Source organism: Symphalangus syndactylus, chromosome 19 (assembly GCF_028878055.3).
Source record: "Symphalangus syndactylus isolate Jambi chromosome 19, NHGRI_mSymSyn1-v2.1_pri, whole genome shotgun sequence".
NCBI lineage: Eukaryota > Metazoa > Chordata > Mammalia > Primates > Hylobatidae > Symphalangus > Symphalangus syndactylus.
In genome coordinates, this window is record NC_072434.2 from 21,873,306 (window position 1) to 21,896,471 (window position 23,166).

A 23,166-nucleotide genomic window follows, 5' to 3' on the forward strand; every position below is an offset into this window, starting at 1 on the left:
TATAATACAAGGAAGGGAGAAGCACTGCAGTGGGAGTTCTCAGGCCACACAAAGGCAAGACCCTTCCCCAGGAGTTTGGAAAGCTGACGTTCCCTTTTCTGGTTTGGTCGGGTTTGAGAAATGCCCGCCTCTCCCTTGTGCGAGAGTCTCCACGCCCAGGTGAAGGCGGGTCTTGTTGCCATGGCGACAGCGCGGTTGGGCTAAGGGGCTGCTCTGGCAGCCAATAGAAGCTAGGAGAAGGCGGGGCCAACTGGGTCTTTTGCGGCTGCGGCGGGCTTGCAGGTTCGTGGACGCGGCATTGGGGGAGGGGACGGGGGTCGCGGGGCTACTGGGAGTCCCAGTCCAGCCTAAGACCTCTGGGCGTGGTGGGCACCGGCCTTCGCCGTCGGAGCAGGGGTCCCAGACTCGCACCCAAAAGTTCCCGACGGGCCCGAGCGGGGAGGAGCTGCGGGGCGGGCAGACGCGGAGATGGCGGAGGGCGGTGGGACGAGATGCGCGGGTCAGAGCCGGGCCTTAAGAAGAAAGTGGAGGCCCCTGGCAGCGGTGTCCCCTCGGGGACCCCTCTGCCGGTCCCACCAGGTGGCCGGCGGAGAGCCGGAGAGTTGGGCGGGAGGGAAGCAGGGTTTGGCGACCGGGTTTAGCAGGCCTTGGAATCCTGGAGCCCAGCCCCCAACCCCATTCCCACTTCTTAGCAGGATGGTTAAGGGCCTAGCGTGCTGGCTGCGGTGTGGCCCCCTTCCACTTCTCCGACTCCGTATCTCTTTTTCCAGGTGTCCGGCTTTGCTGGCCCAGCAAGCCTGATAAGCATGAAGCTCTTATCTTTGGTGGCTGTGGTCGGGTGTTTGCTGGTGCCCCCAGCTGAAGCCAACAAGGTGAGGGAGGTGAGCCTGCAGCACCTGGTCACGACCACCGTGCACGGCCACCCTGTCTACAGGGCTGACTCAGAGGTAGCTAGCTGCTCCTTAAGCCTGCCTCTCACTCAACCTATGGGCCATACTTTTTTTAGTGGTCTTCCTTCAGGTTCAAGGCTGCTGGCCTCCCTAAGGATAGTGCGGGGGAGGAGGAGTGAAGAAGGGTGGGGCACAGAGCTCTGGCTCACTCTGATCAGACATATCAGTGGTGGACTTCCAGCAAGGAAGTTTGGAGAAGTTATCTAAGTTCCCGTACCTTCCTTTGCTTTGGACCAGAAATATTTTTTGTTTCAGATATTTTTGGATTTGGGAGTATTTGCACATACAGAATGAGCTATCGTGGGGAGGGGACCCAAGTCTAAACCTCAAGTTCGTTTATGTTTCATATATGCTGTATATACATAGCCTGAAGGTAATTTTATACAATATTTTCAATAATTTTGTGCATGAAACAGTTTATCTACACTGAACCATCAGAAAGCAAAGGTGTCACTGTCTCAGGCACCCATGTGGATAGTCTGGTTGGTTGGCATCACCACCATTCCTGACAATGAATTTATATGCTACCGATAAATATTTTCTTACACTTACACATAAATTCTTAGCAGTAAAAAATATGATGTACTATTAACACAGTGAAAATAAATGATGTGTTCAGGGTAACTAAGCACAGTAGCATCATCAGAATACCTATATCAGCTGTTAGACACAGCAGCATCAGGCTTTCTGTCTCCTGCTATGATGCTGTGTTTTGGTTAAAGGTTACTGTGCACAGTATTTTTTTAGGTGAGAAGTAGTATCTGAAGCAGTAGAGGGACCAGAAAGTGGGTCCTCTGGAGATGAGGAGGCATTCTGCCAGATGGCTTTTAAAAATGTTTCTGCCAGTCACCTGATTCATTAACAAGCTTTTGTCTTAGAAGTCTCTTTGATTTTATAGATTGACACGATTTCTTGTTCTGTTATGGATGCACTCTGCTCTAGGCTTTCAAGAAGCCCGTCACTCATTTTTACCATGTCTGTAGGTGCTTTTCTGCAGTGTTAACATCATCTTTGTGGTCATTTCCATGCTTAACAAGTTTTAGATTGGGAGCATTTTGCATTTTTGTTTTAGGGATGCTAGTACTACCACCTGTAGTAGCATTTGTATCTATTACTCTACTTAGGGAGAATCAAACAATGTAAAAATGCCCTGTAAGTGTAAAGTCCTATACAGTTTGAAGTTTGCATTATTAAGGGTGACCCACCTAAGTTCTAGGACTCCTGAGATAACTTCCATTCTTTAAGGCTACATTCCTATGGAGCTGTTTGGGTAGATCTGTGGAACTAAAGATCATCCAGGCTTTGAAGTAAGGTTAAGGCTGAGAGTTTGCTTCCATTCTCTCCTCAGAATTCCTAATTAGTAAAGACATTTATGGTGGTATCTCTTACCCATTTCAGAAGAGAAGAACTTTCAAAGGGGTTGCTTGAGTATTCCCACAGAAATGATCCACTTTTTCTTATTCACCCTTGCCCTTTATGTTTCCCTAATCCTACCTAAGAAGTTGGAGATGGAATGTGGGGAAGAGGCTGGCTGCCAAGTACACTGGACAGAGGTGCACACACAAGTGTGGAGTCTGGGGTAGAGGACTGCCACTTTGCTACACACACACACACCCATTTCCCCCCATCCCTCTCCCCGCATTCCTGTAAGTACCTACTTTGGGACTGGCAGGCCTAGACAACTTTCTGTGAGTCTCATTTGCCACCTGGACATTTTCTGTCTTTAGGACCCTGTGCTGTAGCTTGCTTCCTACAGTGGCAGTCCTTGCTGGACTTGAACTTTGGGATGGAGAAAGTTCAAGAGCATAGATATGGTTCACCTAACAGGATGGGGAACAGAAAGTTGACAACCTTGCTAGAGCCTGAACCCCAGGCAGGGTCTCTGTATGCTTGACATGTGCTTTCTCTTCCAGAGTTCTGAAGACATCCGGTGCAAATGCATCTGTCCACCTTATAGAAACATCAGTGGGCACATTTACAACCAGAATGTATCCCAGAAGGACTGGTAAGGCATTACACACAGGCCCCTGGCTGCTATACCCAGTTGAAGTTATGGGTGTTTACTAGAGTTCTTGGACCCTGGAGGATAAGCATGCTCTCCCATTCCTATGGAGAGCCTTTCAAAGGAATAATTATTCATGTCACAGAACCAATTTCATAGTTGTCAGCTGTCTATGGAAACAGGATCCAGGTGTCTGAATTCTAGCCGAGTGGTCCCTGGCTAGAGAAGTGGATTTTATTGTTTTGTTTTGAATATTGGTCTTTAGTGATGCATACAGAATGGTAGTAGAGAAGTTGGCAGATGTAGGTATTCTGGCCACATACTGTAGGATACCTAATGCTTTTGCAAAGCTCTGTTACATGTGTTACTCTGTGCCAGTCTCATAGCATCCTTGTAAAATAGGTGGGATGGATTTTGCTCCCATTTTATAATAGCAGAGACAGAGGCCCAAAGAAATAATTTAGAGTGTTGAATTCATTTCTGGGTACCTCACTTTTAAAGAGAGAAGAATAACCCAGAATTCATTCAGAGAAAGGAGACTAGTGCGGTGAAGGGAAGTTTCAACACATTGTCCTGGAAGGAATGGTTTAAGGAAGCAAGGAAAGCCTAAAGAGGATAAAGAGGAGAGGACTTGGGGACACACGATGATTGATTGAAAGCTGGCATGTTATGGGAGGTGGTACATGTGGGAGCAGGTACTGGTGTGGATCAGTTACGTTCAGTGGGGTTTCTTGGTGTAGAGTTGGGGCCAAGGGATAAAAGCTTCAGGGAAACTGACTTAAGCATGAGTTGAGGGAGCATTTCTAATCTAGGCAGTTTTGGGAGCCAGGAAGCTGTGTCCTTGGAGGGCCCCGAGCACAGATGGGCTGAGGTCACTGTGGAAAAGATCAACATCAGATGAGAGGTCCAGGTCAGTGCTGCCTCCTGCTTTCTCAAAGCAGATGAGCTTTGAGAAAATACACATTTCCAGTACCACCACCACCACCCCTCGATTTTGATTCTTCAAATACAGAGTGAGGGTGGGGGGAGGCAGTAACCTTTCTTTCCTTTGGTGCTTAGGATGCAGTTGATCCAGAGCAACACTCAAGAATTTTGAAACTAGTTGAATTTCCAGCTCTGAGACTGTCAGTGATTTTCTGAGAGGCAATCTAGTTAGATAGACTCTGTGTTCCACCTTCGTGACTTCAAATTTAGCTTAGCTGCTTGTTAATTGTGTGACAAATTACTTAATCTCCACTGCACTTTGATTTCCTTATCTATAAATAGTGGCAGTATTTTGAGTGTTAAGTATGTACGTGTTTGTGTGTTGTGCGTGTGTGTGCACAGGTAAGTAACTATAGCACTTAGAACAATACCTGGCGCACAGTAAGTGCTTATATAAATGTTAGCTGATATTAATGTATATTATCATGCCTTACTGGTGGCCACATAGATAGTCATGGTTAAACTTACACCACAGACTGAGAAAATGGGCTCTTCCTGAAGCACTAGCCTTCTACTTAGGAGAAGTCCAAGTAACCCCCTTGTATCTTGTGATTATAGTTCAAATAGCATCAGTAAAAACTTTGATGGGCTGTCTTAGCAGTTCAGCAGATAACAAGGCTATATCCCACACTCCTTATGCAGGTAGACACTTGCAAATTTAGGAACACTCTGTCTGTCCTGGAGCTATAGATGGCCTGAAAACCCAAGGTTGGATGCCTTCTAGACCTCTCAGGCTATAGTTTATCTCCTTACCCTCAGAAGTCAGAATTAAGGGGCTGCCTGATGAATAGCCTTACCTCAGGAACCTCAGGGCAGCTCCATTAAGGGTGGTGGGTGTAAACTGAGGGTGGTGGGTGTAAACTGAGGGTGGTGGGTGTAAACTGAGGCTGGAGGAAAGACTCCAGGATTCTAGGACCCAGTGACACTAAACTTGACTGGGAGTCATCCTGTGCTTGCCTGGAGCCCCTTAAGGGTAGGGTGGGGCCTTGACATTGATCTGAGTACCTCAGTGCTAGGGTTAGAGGAGGCCAGTTTCAATGGGTCTTCTGGTCTCTGCCACGTTTTCACTTTGCTGTCACATTGGTCCATGCTAAAGAACACTTGAACCCTTCCCCTTGGTTGTGCAGAGTAAAGCCAGAATCATCTGAGATGCGGTCCTCAGGTTTAATGGCCAAGCCATGTATGTTCCTGTGTTTACAGGTATCCTGCCATCTAGTGTTGAGAGTTTATAACCATATGTGCATAAAAAGGCAAAAACCCCGGCTTTGCCCCATTGGTGGGTCTGGCAAGGAGATGTGTTATTAGAGACACTCCCAGAGCAGGAAAGTACTTAGTAAGTTGGCTAGTTCCTTGCCTTTCAAACTTGTTAAAATAGAACTTCTCTGCAAACAAAATCCGTTTTGGAAACAAAATCTATAAAACATAAAGTCGGAATTGCTCTGGCTGAGAGGGAAGTGTCCCTCAGCCCCTCCCCGACTACCACTCCACCATACAGTGGTTCCTGTGGGTCCCAAAAGAGTACAGTTTGAAAGACACTAACCAAGTTCAGTCTCCATTTATAAATGAGGAAACTGAGGCCTGGAGAAGTTAAATAAATTGCCCCCAATCACAGGAGAGTTGGAGACAGCAGAACTATTTCAGCTCCTTATTGCTGTTCCCCTGGGTAGCAGGATCCCACATTGAAGAACTCAGGTCGCCCTTCCAAACTGCCCCTGACACCTTGGCCTTGTGAGAAATCCATAGATTCCACTGCAGTACTGGTATGACCTTCTAGACCCAGGACCCAGTGTAGCTCAGGTAAGGGAGGAATCTGGAGGCTTGTAGAGACTTCCTGGAGAAGGGAAGATGGCATTGCCTCTGGACAGGAATGATAGCCAAGTGCCCTGGGTGACCCTGACCTTGCCCCTTAACCCCTCCCTCCCAGAGGAAGCAGCGTGCAAGGCCTGAAAGCAGTACTTTAATTTACAACAGGGCAGACCTCACAGCAGGGAATAACATGTTGGACACAGAGATGGAACTGGATCATGAATGGTTTAGATAAACTCATGTATGCCACATATGGATTTTTAGGAGAACAGAGTCTTTTAGAGCACATCGCATTCTTATTCCAACACATGATCTTTATATCACACACCCTTGATGCTTCTGCCGGAAACCCAGCCCTATAGCTCAAAAGGGAGCTGTGCTTGACTCTTGCAGGACTCCTGTCAGAGCTGGAAGGGCCTTTTAAAGATTATCTGGTACAACCACTTTATCTCACAGAGAAGAGAACGGGCCCAGGTTATAGACACTTGGTGGCAGAGCCAGGACAGAGCCCAGGTGCATTGCAGCATGACCCCTGCTTCACCTCTGCACACCTCCGAGGGGTTTGGGTTTTCCCGTTGGTAGTAATGAAGGTGCGTTCTGTAGAGTTTTTTGCTTTGTCAGTGTGGTCCATGAACCAAACGGGTTGGAACCATGCTGATCTGAGGAAGGCTGGGAATGAGAGGCCTGAGACAAGCCAGGTACCAGCCCAGGCCCTCCTGAGGCTGAGTCAGAAGTAAAGACCTGTGGCTGAGGGTCTAGATTTGGGTTCTGGCCTCACCACGACTATGGAGATGCCACTTTGCCTCCTAAGCCTCTTTCCCTGTTTTTAGATGTGGAACCTATGATCTTTATTCCACCTTACGCTAGAGTGCTGTTAGATGAAAGTGGGTCTAGTCTTCCTTTGGGAATCACGTAGTTGCTAAGCCTGCTCTGGCCAGCACCCAGCTAGGTACTGGGAATATGGAGATGTATGAGACATAACCCTGTGTTCAAGGAACGTATATCTCCTGGGGAGGCAGCACAAAGATTGGATTACAATGCAGTGCACTGGCGGGGGGTTGGGGGGAGCTGGCTGTTGGGCACAGGTGGCTGAGCTGAGAGTTAAAAGATGAGACGAGGTGGCAAAGCCATGCCCTCCTGGTGAGAGTGTGGGTGTGGCTCATTCAGAGAGCAGCCTGGCAGATCCGTGTGGCTAGAGGATGGGAAAGTGGGTGAGGGAGGCGTAGCAAGAGATGGAACTGGAGTGAGGTGGGTTGGGGCCCCTGGCAGAGCAATTGAGTTAGCATTGGCCCTAGGGGCTCTGTGGAGGCACTGACCGGGCCTAAGCTGGGGAATGACATGACCAGAGTTGCATTCTGGAAGACAAACTTGGCTGCCGTGGGAAGGTAGTATGTGTCAGAAAGGCCAAACTAGAGGCGGGAGGGCAGTGCGGAGGCTGGCGCGGTTGTCCGAGGAAAATAGGATGAGGGCCTCAGCTAAGACACAGCAGTGGGAGAGAATAAAGGAGATGGATTCTAGGAATTTTTAGGGAAGTAAAATCACTGGCCTTTGGTGATTTTACTTAGATGAGAGGAAGGCAGTGTCAAAGATGATTTCCAGGGTTTGACCCAGACAGTGAAGTGGACGGTAGAGGTGTTCTCTCTGCCATTGCAAATGGGGAGCCAGTTTGCAGGAGTAGGGAGTTGGGGGCAAAGGGTGTGCAGGGGCGGGTGTAGAGTTCATGGTCTCTGTGGGACATGCAAATAGTGACTCCTGTAGCTCATAGAGGAGAGCGGCCCTGGTTGGAGATTCTGATCAAAGATCCATCAGCTTCTGAGTTGAACCTTTGGGACAGATGAGCTCATGCAGGGAGAGCATAGCATGAGATGAGGAAGGCGGCTGGGGGTAGAACTCTGGGAACGTTGATGGTTTTGGAGCCAGCACTGTAGGCAGTTTGGAGAGCTGGTTTTGATGTGCAAGGGACATGGACTGTGAGGCTGTGGGTTGGGAAGGGATTCTGCCAGCCTAATCCTTTATAAGCCCTCGGCCTTCTCTGGGAGCACCCTTCACCTTTGCCTAGCCCCTACCTCTCAGCTCCCCTGGCTACCTGCTTCCCTGGTCTTGAGGCTTTAAGACCTGGTGGCCCTGCCTCGACAGCCCTGTCTCTCTCTGTTGCAGCAACTGCCTGCACGTGGTGGAGCCCATGCCAGTGCCTGGCCACGACGTGGAGGCCTACTGCCTGCTGTGCGAGTGCAGGTACGAGGAGCGCAGCACCACCACCATCAAGGTAACGCCAGGGTCTCAGGAAGCCGGTGGAATTCCCACACGCCATTCTCCAATTGCGGACTGGCCTACACCCACAGTTTTTCACTTTATTCTGGAATGTTCCAATGGCTATGAGGCTGGCTTCTAGGCTGGCCTAGTACAGACACCGGGACCCACATCCCACACCTTCCTGGAGCCAGCTCCCTTCTCTGCTCTCTGTCCAGTGGTTACCATTACAGTGAGAGGGGAGAGCTGCTGGAGGACTCCTTTTTCCCCGCATTCTTTCCAGTTTTTTTCATTCCTCTCCCTTCTATTCATCCAGTAAATCTCTTTTCGGTGCCTGCTATATTCTGGGCAAGATGCTGCCAATAGGGAGGTTGGCCTGCCCTCCTGGAGCTTAGTCTAATTAAGCTTTCAAAGTGACTAAGCTCCTCTAAAAATCGTCAGAGCTGTGGACTAGGGCTGGGTGTTGGGTGCTGGGAGAACATCAGATTGGTCCTTTTGTGTTTTCCTGAACCTTGTTCTCATTGATCATTTGGGTGAATTCAGGAAAGAGATGACAGTCAGCACCATAGATGTCATGAGGTCTCTGTTCATTCCTCTGCACCAGACAGAGCTTCCCATGTCTTCCAGAGGCTATGAAGCTGCCCTAGCAGAGACCCTCAGGACCCCCAGCCTCCCAGTGCAGCTTCCTAGTCCAGATTCTAACAATCCTGGGCCAGGCACCTGGCACACACCCTGATTACATAGCCATTTCTTTTTTTTGTTTGTTTTTTAGAGACTGGGTCTGACTCTGTTGCCTATGCTGTAGTCCAGTGGCACGATCACGGCTCACTGCACCTCTGACCTCCCAGGTCCATGCAACCCTCCCACCTCAGCCTCCTGATTAGCTAGGACCACAGGTGCACATCACCACACCCAGCTAATTTTTTAAATTTTTTGTAGAGACAGGGTCTCACTATCTTGCCCAGGCTGGTCTCAAACTCCTGGCCTCGAGCAATGCTCCAGCCTTGGCTTCCCGAAGTGCTGGGATTATAGGTGTGAGCTACCATGCCTGGCCTAATGTAGCCCTTTCTGTTCCAGTTTGTAGCATTTTTCTGCTTGTCCTTTGAAGAGTCTATAAATAGCATTGGAAAATAATTCTCATATTTAAAGGCACTGCCGGGTCCTCCATCAGGTTTCTCCTTTCGAGGCACATTTCGGGGGCAGTGGTCTTCACTGCTGTCCTTCCTGCCTGTTCCAGGGAGCCTTGTGCTGTAGCTCCTCTGTGTTCTCACCACTCGGAAAAAGCAGCTGTCTGTCCTCCACCGCTCCCAGCCAGTGCCCTGTGCAGACCCAGCTCCTTTCATCCTCCCACCTGAGGCAGCCCCTTCTGCAACTGTCTTTCTCCTTCTCTGAACTTGCTCCAGTGGGCCTCACCCTCCAGGGACCAGATGCCTGAGACCTGAAATTCAGAGCCAGATGTCACCGCTGCTCCCTGTTTGGCCGGGAGGGAACTTCCTGGCATGGGGACCTCATCAGATACAACTTCCTAATCTCTCCCATTTCCCCCAGTCCTCCTACCTAGGAGGTGCCCCTCAACTTCAGCCTATTGAAGACCCAGCCTCTGTTCTCCTTCTGCCTTCCTGGGGTACAGGTGAGGCCTGATTATTTGCCCTGTTTAAACAGGTGTGAACACGGTGCCCCAATCAGGTGGGACATTGGTCCAGTGGAACTTGGCTATTGGCTGAGCTGGGCACCCAGCTTGAAAGTCCTGAGGTTCTTTATTTCACTCTTCTTCACAGTCTAGGTAGGGCAGGGCTGAGATCAGAAGCAGGCAATGGCCAGGCATTGTGGAATTAGGAAAAGCATTTGAGAGGGAGTCAGCAAGTCTGGGTTTGAGTCACACCTCCACCATCTGGTAACCTTGGGATCCCAGGTGATCTAGCCCAGCAGTTCTCAATCAGATGATTACAGCCCCCAGAGGACATTTAGAGGTGGGTGAAGGTGCTTTTGTGGTCCCAGTAACTGAGGTGTATTACCAACACCGTTACAGGGACCATGGATGCTAAATGTCCCACCCCAAATCCCAGAGAACCCACATTGAGAAACACTGAATTTGCCTCATTAAATCTATCTTTTTTGTAAAAACAAAATGACTCCAGCTCGTGAAGCACTGTGTATGTAAGAGATTCCTGGAGTTGTTGTTCTACCCCTGGCTTTCCCTCCCTGCAGAGGGGCTGATGGGAGGGCAGGCGTGACCTCCACCCCCAGCACACACCTTCTTACCAGCCCTAGCCACTCTGCGCAGGGGCGAGCCATGAGTGGGCCAGGGCGCCCCATCTGTCCTGCTCTCCACAGGAGCAGTGAGCCCACCAGCCCAGGTTTACTCTTCCTGGCCCCAGCTTTCCAGCCTCTCCACAGCCTGTTCTTCCTTGCTCTTAGTTTCTGATTGCTTTCCACCCTTCATCATGGACTCTTCTATAGCCAGGGAGGCCCTTGTGTTCCCACCGCTACCCCAGGAGCCTCTCAGGGCATCAGGCTCCAGACTTCTTCCTCTGTCATCTGCCTGCTGTCCTGATGCCTGCTGTGCAGACTCCCTCAAATTAAGACAGAGTGCTTCTTCTGTGGAGTAGGGCCCTCCCTTTCCTTTCTGGGCATGGTTTCCCTCTGAGCCCACATTGCCTCCAAGTCCTTTCTTAGCGCACCACTTGAGGAGTCACTGCCAGCCAGACACAGATGGCCCAAGACTAGAAACGGATTTCTAGCCCTGGCCCCAGATGCTGGTTCACAGGCACACCGGTCTCTTCCTCAGGTCATCATTGTCATCTACCTATCCGTGGTGGGTGCCCTGTTGCTCTACATGGCCTTCCTGATGCTGGTGGACCCTCTGATCCGAAAGCCGGATGCATACACTGAGCAACTGCACAATGAGGAGGAGAATGAGGTAAGAGGGCTTTGAGTGCCCAGGCCCTGGGTCCCTGCATGTGCGTCCCCAGGGCAAAACCCAGAGGAGCGTCACCTAGGTCTAGGTCCCACCTCCCCCACATGCTTCAAGTTGCTCTTCTGGTCAGTGTCCTACACATCACCCAGACTCAGCAGGGACCTGCCGTTTGCCCTTCCAGATGAAGCAGGACACCAGGCATCAAGCAGGCTCCATGTACAAGCCAGTGGAGCCATGTCATCCTGCTGCACTGTGCTTCCAGGCAGAGGGGGCGCAGCCAGCCAGGGCCAGTCACATATAGATACACATGATATCCCCCGCGTGCTCAGGCATTGGTGACAAGCTGCTGGTGGACTGGACGGTGGCAGGTTAATTTGTTTGTCCAGTGATTCCGCAAACATCTGTTGAACGCTTGCTCAACGCAAATCAGAGCTCCAGGGTCTGGGGGGAAATGTAGGATTTCAAGAGCGGAAGAGGAATGAGGTAGACAGTGGTGCCAGGCGGGGGACATTGCCAAGTACGTGTGAGGAATTTTGAGTGTTGCAAGGATAGGGTAGGGATGTTTGAATAGTGGCAAAGAGAGCTGGCCAGTAGATTCAGGTCACATTATTAAAAGTCCCAAATGTCAAGCTAAGGGAGTTTGGCTTTATCTGATAAGGAAAGTGGGGAACCAGTGACCCCAGACAGCCTGCAAGGCCTGCAGGAGTTCATGCAATGGTGGGGAGCTGGCAGGGCTTGGACCAGGCCCAGCGTAGTTAACAAGCGCTCTCACTGTCTTCCCATTCATCTTCATACTAAAAAGTTGTGGACACCATGGCGAGGAAACCCAGGGGGACAGGAGGTCTCAGGTGAAGGGCTCATCATGGGAGTGAGACGTGGTGCACCTCCATGCTGAGCAGAGTTGTGATGAGCCCTGCACTCCCCAGGTGGTCTAGGGGAATCTTGCCCGAGTGAGGACTGCACAGCCCCGTGTGCCTCCGGTTCCCCCTTTACGCGCTTATGTACCAGCTAGCTGGATGCACGAGACGGCAGAGCAGGCTGCTTAGAGGTGTGGAGCCAAGGCAGGCAGGGCTGGCTGCTGCCTCCACCCTGAGCTCTGTCCCCAGGGCCTTGCTGCTGGAAGATACTCCTGTTTATTGACTGATGGAGGGATGCCCTGAGTGAACTCATGCGTATGCATAAGGAATATCTAGTGGGGAAGCGCCTCAGCTAGGCCTCGGAGAATTAGTTGAAGAAACTCAGAGTTATTTAGCTTAAAGGAAAAAAAAAACAGCTAAAGGAGACGCATGATAGCTGCCTTCAGAAGTTTGTAGGAGACAGCTTAGCTTCATCCAGGGACAGAGAGATTTAACACAGTATAAGGAGGAGGCTGGGAGTCTTCCTGTAGACAGCGTGGTCTAACTATAGGGTAGGTGGGCTGGGCTCCCTTGCAAGACCATGAGCCAGTTCCTCACCAAAAAGAGGACCCGGGGGCTCAAGTCTAAGTGTGAAGCTGCGTGGGTGATGTGGGTCTGGGCCAGCATGAACAGTGAAGAGAAGGGCAGGTCAGGGAGGGAGCCTGGCTGCTCTCGAGGGCTGTGTTGCCCCACCCTGCGCACATGCCTGGACTGCTCCCCGTTTGCCCCCAGCCTCCTGCTGACATGAGTTTGGCCGAAGGTGGAGCAGAGGGGATGAGCCTCGCCCCACTGGAGCTGGGGCCTGGGAGGTGGTGGCACTGGCAGTTGGGTGGTCTGCGTTCAGGAGGAAACCTCGTGTGCCTACCTGGTTATTAATGTAGAGTAATAGCAGCTCTGATAGGGGAGGAGCATCACTAATAAACACTCAGCGATTAGGGGTAATGTGGTAATTGCAGTCCTGGCTGGGGTAGTAATTGAGAGATGCAGCCCAGTGATTTCCGTGGAATGCATGGCTCTGGGGCATGGCCTTGTTGTGTCTCCTGCCATCCTAGCCAGGGAGCCGGAGGGAGGGCAGCTTGGGGAGGGCAGCTTGCCGTCCCTGGGTATGAACCCAGGTCTCTCTTACCCCCAGGAGACCTGGAGTGCTCCTTATTTGAAGCCTGTTTGTATGAGGGGGCCTTGGGAGGAAGAAGGGCTTAGATTTGGTAACCTGTAGCAGGACTGCCTGGGAGGACAGTAGGCTGTGACAGGCCGCAGCACATAGAAGCTGGCGAGCCATGGTCCGTCCTGTAGGGGAAATTGCGGCCCTGGGATGGACAGGATGACACGCCCTGACCTCTCACCCGAGGTTCTAAAAGGTCATAAAAAGTTGTGTTTAATCTCTTTGATACCCTGACCTAGGGTGCAGCCAACTCTGGCAGGTTGTGGCTTGGGGCAGTTAGATCTCATTGGGTGCCCTCGGCTGGGTAAGGAAGTGCCCCCAGTCCCGTTCTTTGGCATCACCTCTCTATCTCCTCACCTGTGATTCTTTGTGGTCTCCAGGTCACAGATGTCTGTGGTTCAGCAACTCTGCTTTTCTCAGTGTATTCAGAAAACCTGCAGGTGTCACAGTGTTGAGATTTGCACAGACCTTATGTCTGCTCTCGGGGGTTTAAGCCCCAAGACGGCCAAAAGCAGGTGAACCAGCAGGAAACGTAAAGGCTGGCAGTAAGATCTTGTTCCATAAGACGGGTGGTCAGCTGAAAAAGCCAGGTGCCTTGGGAGGCCCCTCTTTACTAGACAAGGGATCGGAAAGTTACCCTTCCCTCTCTGTTAGTTTGGGAAGGAAGGCTTCCTGGCAGAGGGGGATTTTCAGTGCCAGCTCAAGGTGGATGGGAGAGTGACCGCTGAACTGCAGGGAGGATGAACAGGGCATTGGGGCTGGACAGAACCCAAGGAGAGCTTGTCTTTACAGAGACCGGGGGCCCTAGTCCTGGACGATGAGGGATAATCTACTGTCCCTCTCAGTGCACAGAGGAAAGGGATGTGGGGAAACATGGGGCTGGGGGGCAGGCACTCAGCTGCGCAGCAGCAGCACCTAGGCTTTAGCCATGTCTCTGGGTTTTACCCCAAGAGGAACAAAGTCAGGACATGGCCTTTTGGGGTTCCTTGAAAGCTCGCCTAGGCCTGTACAACTCGGTGACTTTAGAAGGAAAATTCTCTCTAGGCTCCAGGAACTTTCAGGCCCTATGCCTCAGGAGTCTGGGACCCAGTTAGGGGTGAGATCTGGAGGTCAGGGCATTTTTTCAGGGTTAGGGACCCCTTGGCTCCCTCTCCCCAGTTCCTGTGGCCAGGAGCTCTCCTGCCCAAGGGGTAAAGAACTGGAAGAGGAAGGGGAGACCTCCCCCTCAGCCTCAGCCCCAGCCCCGTTCATGGAGGGAGATGAAAGCTTGTCATGTTCCCTTTGAAAGCGCTGGCAGAGCCTCAGTGGGCCCTGATTGCTGGGCGCTGCCTCCCCTGGGATTCCAGCAGCATTAGGCGTAATCCCTGGGCTCAGACGTCCTTTGAAAGGAGGAAGCAAGCATGTTTGCTGGGGCAGAAACGGCAAACAGAGCTGTTTTAGATGTGCAGGTTGGGCCCTCTTTGAAGAGAGACACATGGTTTCTCTGAGGCTGGGGATGTCGCTGCTCACTGCATGGGCCTAAGCTCTGAAGAGGCCTTCAAAGTGCTCACCCTCCTGGGGCAGTGGGTAGAGTTCTGGGCCCCGTTTGGGAGAGAGTATACAGGGAAATCAAGGAAAGGTGATGATGATGATGGGAACTGGAACATGCAGGCACTGGGGAGAAGACTTGGGCCACTGAGGAGCAGTCTCCCCTCCTGTCTGCACATGGGTGGCAGCTATGTGTTGAGGACCCCAGCCCTGGGAAGCTGACAGTGAAACACGGAACAGACACACCGATGAGGGCAATCCAGACGGCCTCCTCCCCTGAGGGCAGAATAGAAAGGTGTGCAATTCAACAGATGCTTCTAGAGCCTCCAGTGGGGCAGCACAGCATTGTGGTTAATCACAGTCCTGGGAGGGGCCGAGCCCTGCCATTTACTATCCTTGGTGCTAACCTCCTGGTTTAGTTTTCTAAGTCTGGAATAGACATAATCATTTTTACCTCAGCATAACTGTTGTGATCGTGTGTGTGGAAGCTTTACAAGTGTTTGCTCGTCCTTAAGAATGTGCTATTTCAGTCAGGTATTAACACTTAAGTAGCATCATGATTGCTGGAGGGAAGCCTGAGGGGCAGTGTGCACAAGGGCCTGAGTGAGGATCAATGCAGGTAGAGAGAGGACGCGTGGACCAGTGTGGCCAGAGGCTTGGGGGTAAGGGGGTAGGTGAGGCTGGGAGTGCCCTTGAATGTCAGGCTCAGCAGAGTTTTATTTGTGAGCAGCTGGGTCCCAGCTGGGGTTTTTGGGCAGGGAAACAGCATGAGGTGGTGTGTCATAGGAAGGTGGCTCTGGCCGCAGCATTCAGGGGTCAGGGAGAGCCTCGCAGCAGAGATGCAGTGGAACTCAGCAACAGCAGCAAGGATTTGGGTCAAATGTGGAAAACTCAGGCTGTATAGTCCTCTTGCTAAAGGGCTTTGCACTAGGGCCATGCTTTGCTGAGTGGCTGGTTAAGCGACGAGACCACCTGGTCATGCTCCTGTGCCTGGGATTGGGGAGGAGGGAGGAGGAGCAGCCAGAGAGAGGAGAGCCGCCTGAGGTGGGGTTCTCACTCTTCCTGTGTCCTTGTCATCAGACTTGGGCCAAGTCCAGTGCCAGCTCAGAACCAGTGCTTCTAGGCAGACTGAAGAAGGTTTCATCTGGGACGGCCTGAAGGGCTCAGGGCTAGTTTGATCAGCTGGGGCTTATCCACACAGTTACTTGGGTCCTCCCAGTGCTGGAGAGGAGGGCCTCGCTTGATGTCCTGAGCATTGATTCCTTTAGAGGTGCTTTGTTCTTGCTCTAGCTGTGGGGAAGGATACCAACCTGTCTCTTTGATTGTCCATGCTGGCTCCCTATTAGGAGAAACCAGCGAAAGAAGGATCCAGCTGGGTCCTAGGATAAGAGAGATACATACATGGGTTGAAATTCCGACTTGGCCACTAAACAGCCATGCAGACTTGGACAGCAAGATGATTCACCTTTTAGAGCCTCAGTTTCTGCAGCTACAATAGGGGATGGTTTTACCCATTTGCCAGTGTTGTAAGCCTGGGAATAATCTGTGTAAAGTGCCTAGCAGAGCGCCTGGCACATAGTGGCACTTGTCATAGTCACACTGGTCTGGTCCCCCTGGGGACCTCCTGGGAACCCATCCATGTCCAAGCTCTTTCCCCTGATTTGGAGGGGCTCCACCCGCCTCCCCTCCTAACTGCCCTTCTGCTCCCAAGTTAACCGGAGGCCCAGCCTCAGAGGGAGAGGGGAGGAACTGGTGGCATTTCTCCCACTTCCACTCACCATACTTGCTGCAGAGCAAGCAAGGATGAGGCCCCACTCTGGGCTGTCTCTGAAACAGATGTGGAGTCTTTAATACCTTTTAATCAGACTATTAGCGATGGAAACTCAGCCTCTCAGTGGCAGCTTTCCCCCACTTAGGAGCTGTTTGTTAAGACTTTACATGAAGGGAAAACAAATGATACTGTGGTAATGTGGTGAATTTCAGCATGTTCCTTTAATGCTCTGCTCTGGGCTCTCCCTGGCTTCCCCTTCTCAAGACGCTCCCCTGAGATGCAGAGTAGTGGAAGGAGGGCAGGGCTAAAACTGCCCCACCCTTCCAAGCCTAGCACCCCACCCCACACACACACTGGAGCCCTGTCATGAGGAAGATGGTCCCAGAAGGGATGAGATTGGGAATGGAAAGAAGACGAGAAGGCAGTCCAGCCCCCAGAGCCAGGATGGCTAAGTCCCGGTGGGCCAATAGCTTCCCAGATGAGTCTTTAGTGCCCACCTCATGTAGACGGCCACACTGAGGCAGGACTGGGTGGAGGCTTGGTCTTAGCACTGTGGCCAGCTTAGTCAGCACAATGAACAGGGAAGGCATGGAACTGGAAGGAAGTAAGCCAGCCTTACTGCCTAGTGGCTTCCAGAGCTAGGCTCTGGTATTAGTCATTGCTTCCAGGGAAGAAAGAAACCAAACATTTCTTGAGCCCTAGCTCTGTGACAGCCAGGATAGTAAGTGCTTTATATGTGTGTTATTTAACTTTGCCATACCCATCTACTAATCTTAAACCAGTATATTTCAAACAAGCCATGAGGTCATGAAATGAATTATATGAGTCATGACCAGGATTTTTAAAAAAATGGAACAGAGCAAAGAATATCAGAATGCATTACACTAAGTATTGTTTTATGAAACTTCTTTTCACTCTGTGTGTGTGTGTGTGTGTGTGTGTGTTAGATAATTCGGTAACTATAATTCCTAATGACCGTATAGCAGAAAAAAGTCTCAGTGACTACATTTATTACATTAAATTGAAGCCTGGAGAAATAAAGTAACTTGTTCAGGGACACACAGCCTCAGAAGTGACTGAGGCCATATCTCCTTCCCAGCCCCCGCTGTGGATCTGTAGTTCCACCTGGGACATGGGCCTAGGGGAGTCTGAGGCTGGAAGGGCAGGTGGTCCCTAGCCCAGGAACAGAAGCCAGGGGTCCTAATTCCAAGCTCAGTGTGCCCCCTGCCTGACACGGCCACACCTGCCTTTCAGGCGTTGCCTGAGCCTCACCTAGCCTGGCACAGGAAGCCTTCCTCAGGACCTGGGCAGGAGGCTCCCAGAAGGCAGTGTCCATCTCTAACGAGGCTTAGAGATGAGCACTCACAAGATGAAGTCCTCAGAGCTCCGAGAGGATGATGATGAACCCTCTCCCAGCCTCCTCACTGCCAGCTCGTTCTCTGTCCACCCTACCCTCACCTCACCACCCCCCTTCACCCCAGCCTAGCAGCTGCATGGTGACAGAAGCCGTGCCAGCTTGGGGCATTAGAAGCAAAGTTGCATTTACTGGGCGGCTCTGGGCTTAGAAAAGTGCACTAATCCCTTAAGAGATGTGTGGCAGGAGATGAGAGGCAGGGAAAGCTAGGGAGGAAATCCCCACGGGGGTGCGGGCCTGGCCCTCAGCTCTAATTCTCTCCAAAGATCAGGTTCAGGTCCTGCAGGAAATGCAGAGGCTCCGGAGCTTCAGAGGCAGAGAAGTGGTAATTAGGGGAGAATGCTTTTGACGGCAGCAACAGTTCTGAAAGAAAAGGGGAAGGGGATCAGCAGAGTCAGATAGGGAGGAAGCTGAGCTACCCTCAGCTATCAAAGGAGGGAATGGGCCAGAGCCGGCTCTGCAAAGGGAATGCTGGGGCGGCTCTGAATTTCCATCCCTGTCAGACTCCCTGAGTGATGTCACATCCCTCTTTCCCAGGGAAACTAAGATCCTGTGGATCTGGATCTGTGCAGACTCCTCAGTAGGCCCCCTCCCATCTGGAGCAGATGTGCTGCCATCTCAGGGTAGCCAGACCCTAGCCCCTGGGCCTTCTTCCCGTCCCCTGGGCAGTGGCGGGGAGGGCAGGGGAGTTCTGTAGCCTAGTACTAGCCCTGGGGGCACCTCGGTGCATTCTTTAAACAACAGATGTCATCAAGTCCTGCCTAAGTGAGGTCTTGAAGCCTATACTTAGCATCCTTCTTGAGAGTTAGAAATAGTGGAATGGGGCATGGTGAGGGGTGGGTTCAGGCTGGGAACCTCACTTGAGCTAGCTGTGTGGCAGTAACTGGGGTCCCAGCATAACCTACTCTTTCTGGAGTGCTTCCTTTCCCAGGCCCCAGGGAGGGGCAGGGGCCCCATCCTGCAGATGCTAGACACTAAGGCCTCCAGCAGACCTGGCACACTGTGTTCTGCTCTGCAGATGACAAGGCAAGGTCCTCAGCCTGCAGCACTTGGGGAAGCCCAGCCTCCCAGTCTGGGGAAGGTCAGGCTTTGGGGTTCGTTCTTTCCATGTCAGACTTTCAGGACCCAAGACCCTTCTGGCTTACCGTGCCAGATCTTCTCTTTTTTTCTTCCCACTACAGGATGCTCGCTCTATGGCAGCAGCTGCTGCATCCCTCGGGGGACCCCGAGCAAACACAGTCCTGGAGCGCGTGGAAGGTGCCCAGCAGCGGTGGAAGCTGCAGGTGCAGGAGCAGCGGAAGACAGTCTTCGATCGGCACAAGATGCTCAGCTAGATGGGCTGGTGTGGTTGGGTCAAGGCCCCAACACCATGGCTGCCAGCTTCCAGGCTGGACAAAGTGGGGGGCTACTTCTCCCTTCCCTCAGTGCCAGTCTTCCCTTTAAAAGCCCGTGGCATTTTTCCTCCTTCTTCCTAACTTTAGAACTGTTGTACTTGGCTATTTTGATTAGGGAAGAGGGATATGGTCTCTGATCTCTGTTGTCTCCTTGGGTCTTTGGGGTTGAAGGGAGGGGGAAGGCAGGCCAGAAGGGAATGGAGACATTCCAGGCGGCCTCAGGAGTGGATGCGGTCTCTCTCTCCTGGCTCCACTCTTGCCACCTTCCAGCTCTGAGTCTTGGGAATGTTGTTACGCTTGGAAGATAAAGCTGGGTCTTCAGGAACTCAGTGTCTGGGAGGAAAGCATGGCCCAGCATTCAGCATGTGTTCCTTTCTGCAGTGGTTCTTATCACCACCTCCCTCCCAGCCCCAGCGCCTCAGCCCCAGCCCCAGCTCCAGCCCTGAGGACAGCTCTGATGAGAGAGCTGGGCCCCCTGAGCCCACTGTGGTCTTCAGGGTGCACCTGGAAGCTGGTGTTCCCTGTCCCCTGTGCACTTCTCCCACTGGGGCATGGAGTGCCCGTGCATACTCTGCTAACAGTCCCCTCATCTGCACTTGAGGGGGCTGGGCAGTCCCTCCTCTCCCCAGTGTCCACAGTCACTGAGCCAGACGGTTGGTTGGAACATGAGACTCAAGGCTGAGCGTGGATCTGAACACCACAGCCCCTGTCCTTGGGTCGCCTCTTGTCCCTGAACTTCGTTGTACCAGTGCATGGAGAGAAAATTTTGTCCTTCTCTTGTCTTAGAGTTGTGTGTAAATCAAGGAAGCCATCATTAAATTGTTTTATTTCTCTCACTTTCTGGTTTTTAAGAGATTTAGGGAACTAGGAATTTTTCACAAGTGACCTGGTAAATGTAGTATCCCAGAGGGGACAGAGAGCATTGCATTTGCTAGGTCTAGACAGGCAGAGCCTTGGGAAGTCCAGGTGGCCGTGGCAGAGCCAGCTACAGTGCAATCAGGCCAAGGCCACGGCTTGCTGGAAGTCCTCCTCACCTGATGAGGAAAGAGGTGGGTAGGCTGGGGCAAGGAGCACAGGGTGAACTGGCCCTTGGGAGTTATCCTGAGATTTTACTTGCTTCGTGTTTATGGGCAATTCCTCTGAAACCGAACAGTGCCTGATTCATCCTAATATCCTACAGACACAGTAAATAGTGCTCCCTGCAAAACCTGTAAGTATCCCCAAATGAAAACCAACAGGTATTAGGAGAGGGGTGGGTGGGGGCAGCTAGAAAACGAGCTGCCCCATAGAAGAAAGTGCCAGCAGCTTCAACAGGGACATCCAGGGGAGCCCGGCACTGTGCCAGCTCCAGTCTGGATGTGCGGTGCAGGGCATATCCAAGACCCAGGCAGAGGCAAGGCATCTAGAGGGGCCGAGCTGATCTGGTGTCTTCAGGGTTGTCCAAATAAACATGGATTAAGAACCTTTGTGGGCCGGGCACGGTGGCTCAAGCCTGTAATCCCAGCACTTTGGGAGGCCGAGGCAGGTGGGTTACAAGGTCAGGAGATGGAGACCATCGTGGCTAAGACAGTGAAACCCCGTCTCTACTAAAAAAATACAAAAAATTTGCCGAGTGTGGTGGTGGGCGCCCGTAGTCCCAGCTACTCAGGAGGCTGAGGCAGGAGAATGGCGTGAACCCGGGAGGTGGAGCTTGCAGTGAGCCGAGATTGCGCACTGCACTCCAGCCTGGGGGACAGAGCGAGACTCCGTCTCAAAAAAAAAAAAAAGAACGTTTGTGTGGGCCCTCATGCTGGGTTCTTGGAGAGGGGTGGGAGGCAAGAGAACAACGTGAGGTAGGGGGTCAGTTTGCAACAGTTTGCCGAAGTTCAGAGACAGAAGCGTAAAGGGGATGGGACTGGGGTTACCTGCAGATGGGGCTCCCAGGAGGAGCAGAGACTCTGGTTGGCATTGGAAACAAGGGACACAGCTGAGAGAGGACCAAGTGGATTGTGGGGTCCTGAGCAAGTGCACTTAGGAAGTTTGTGGTAGTAGGGCTAGCAAGCGATAGATGTGCCCCCAAATGCAAGGCTGGGACAGAGGAGTTGGTACAACATTTCTACTGCTCATTTACTTGACAGCTACTCAGCACCTACCAGGGCCAAGTACTGCTGTGGAAGCTACAGTGGGCTATTTTATTCTTTCAGGATGGGGATGCTCTTATTTCAAGAGGCACACAAAAGCATTGCTTTCCAAAGGTGGGCAGGTAGGTGTATTAACTTATCAAGAATAACCAGGCCAGAAATTGATGCCTAACATTGCCAGGACCCCTGTAAAACCACATGCCCTGGGGGAAACATTGAGTGCTACATTTCTCTGAGGCTTGGGTAAGTCCTGCAGATGATCCAACCTGGCTTTGGTAGTTTTCAGGACAACTGCTGTTAACTATAAATAAGCCGAACTATAAGTCCAGTATATGAACATTTATAAAAGATGAGGAGTGACTGTTCACTTTACTAAGGATTCAACCAGTAACCAAACATCTCAATATGTCTCAACTTCACACACACAAAACCCGATTTTCAGATGATGGCAGAGTACACTTCATCTCTCTGTGAATGTGAAAGGACGGAGATCCCCAGCAAGGGGCGAGCGCACTGCTTGGCTGGTATCTGGAACAGAATGAAGACCCCTGCAGCCAATGACGGAAAAGATCAGAAATGACATTCTTCACCCTGTCTGGTATGATGTAAAAGGAACAGAACTTGGCTGAGCGTGGTGGCTCACGCCTGTAATCCCAGCACTTTCGGAGGCCAAGGCGGCTGGCATCACGAGGTCAAGAGATCGAGACCATCCTGGCTAACGTGGCGAAACCCCGTCTCTACAAAAAATACAGAAATTAGCTGGGTGTGGTGGCTCGTGCCTGTAGTCCCGGTTCTACTCGGGAGGCTGGGGCAGGAGACTCGCTTGAACCAGGGAGGTGGAGGTTGCAATGAGCTGAGATCGCGTCACTGTGCTCCAGGCTGGCAACAGAGCAAGACTCCATCTCAAAAAAAAAAAAAAAGAACAGAACTTGGTGCTGTTGTGTTCAGAATCCTGCCTTCCCTCAAACCCACCAACCATGCTGTTCTGTAATAGATTGGTCCCACCGGAAGAACAACTGGTTGGGGTTGGCTCTGGGAACCTGAGCCTTACTTAGAATTGGTCTCCACAGTTAGAGGCCAGCACTCATCCCTCGTGTGGCTCACAGGGAGGCCAATGGAGAGGCCAGCCTGCTTCCTCGTGGCCTTTCCTTAATTCCTCACCTAGCCCGACTTTGTCCTCCTCCTCCTCTGATTTCCTGGCATCCATTGTTATGCATCTGCCACCAAAACCCCAACCCCACCCAGTCTGACTTCCCTGCTCCTCCCTGGGCAGCCCAGTGCTGCCACAGAGGCTGAGGGTGCCCTGGCAGGTGCATGGCCTCCACCCCCTGACTTCCCCCATGAGGGCCATTAAACCTCCCGTGAGGCTCACTCTTGAGGCCACTAGACAACTTTCCCGTCGCCCCGTCTTCCCCCCCCTAGAAAATGTTGCCTATGACTTCAAGAAAATGGAGTGATCTCTTAACTCAGTCCCATTGTTAAATCATTCTTCATTCATACTCATCCTGACTGCATTTGCTACAGTCTTGGGGATAGTGTGTTCCTGTTCAAAGCCAACCGCCCACCCCATACTGCATGGTATTTCCATCATTTCTCCAACCCCCAATACTGCCTGGGACCTCCAATTCTCCACCTACCCCCTGCCCAATACTGCCTGGGACCTCCATCATTTCTCCAACCTTACCCTATTTGCTGGCCCTTCTCCCCAGCCTGGTAACTTGCTCAAGTCTTTGTTCTAAGAAACTTCCAGGGGCTCCAGGTCCACCCCTGGCTACAGTGGAGTCTCCTCCCTGTCTCTGTGCACTCGGTCATTCACCCCCTGCCCCTGCCAGCCTTGCCCTCCACGCTCCTCTGAAACTGCGCTCAGTAAGGTCACAGCTGGCTCTGGGAGCGCCAGGCCCAGAGGGTGTCTTTGGTTCTTGTCCTTCTGGCCCTCTCTGCTATATTTGGTGGTGTTGATCCTCCCTCCGTAA

At 51.8% G+C, this 23,166-nt stretch overlaps 1 protein-coding gene across 7 annotated transcripts; it reads left to right on the forward strand.

The window, feature by feature from the left end:
• The first annotated feature begins 235 nt into the window (after window positions 1-235).
• On the forward strand, window positions 236-19,909 carry TMEM9 (transmembrane protein 9). Of its 7 annotated transcripts, none has more exons than XM_055234221.2 (6): window positions 236-282; window positions 771-947; window positions 2,864-2,955; window positions 7,900-8,008; window positions 10,781-10,912; window positions 18,861-19,909. In XM_055234221.2, exons 2-6 carry the CDS (start codon window positions 807-809, stop codon window positions 19,011-19,013), a joined length of 627 nt encoding a protein of 208 aa, XP_055090196.1. In that variant the 5' UTR covers window positions 236-282; window positions 771-806; the 3' UTR covers window positions 19,014-19,909. The 7 variants fall into 7 exon arrangements, with proteins under 7 accessions (XP_055090196.1, XP_055090198.1, XP_055090199.1 ...); XM_055234223.1 differs by having other exon boundaries at window positions 246-282; window positions 771-881; XM_055234224.1 differs by having other exon boundaries at window positions 246-282; window positions 771-872.
• Window positions 19,910-23,166: the final 3,257 nt, after the last annotated feature.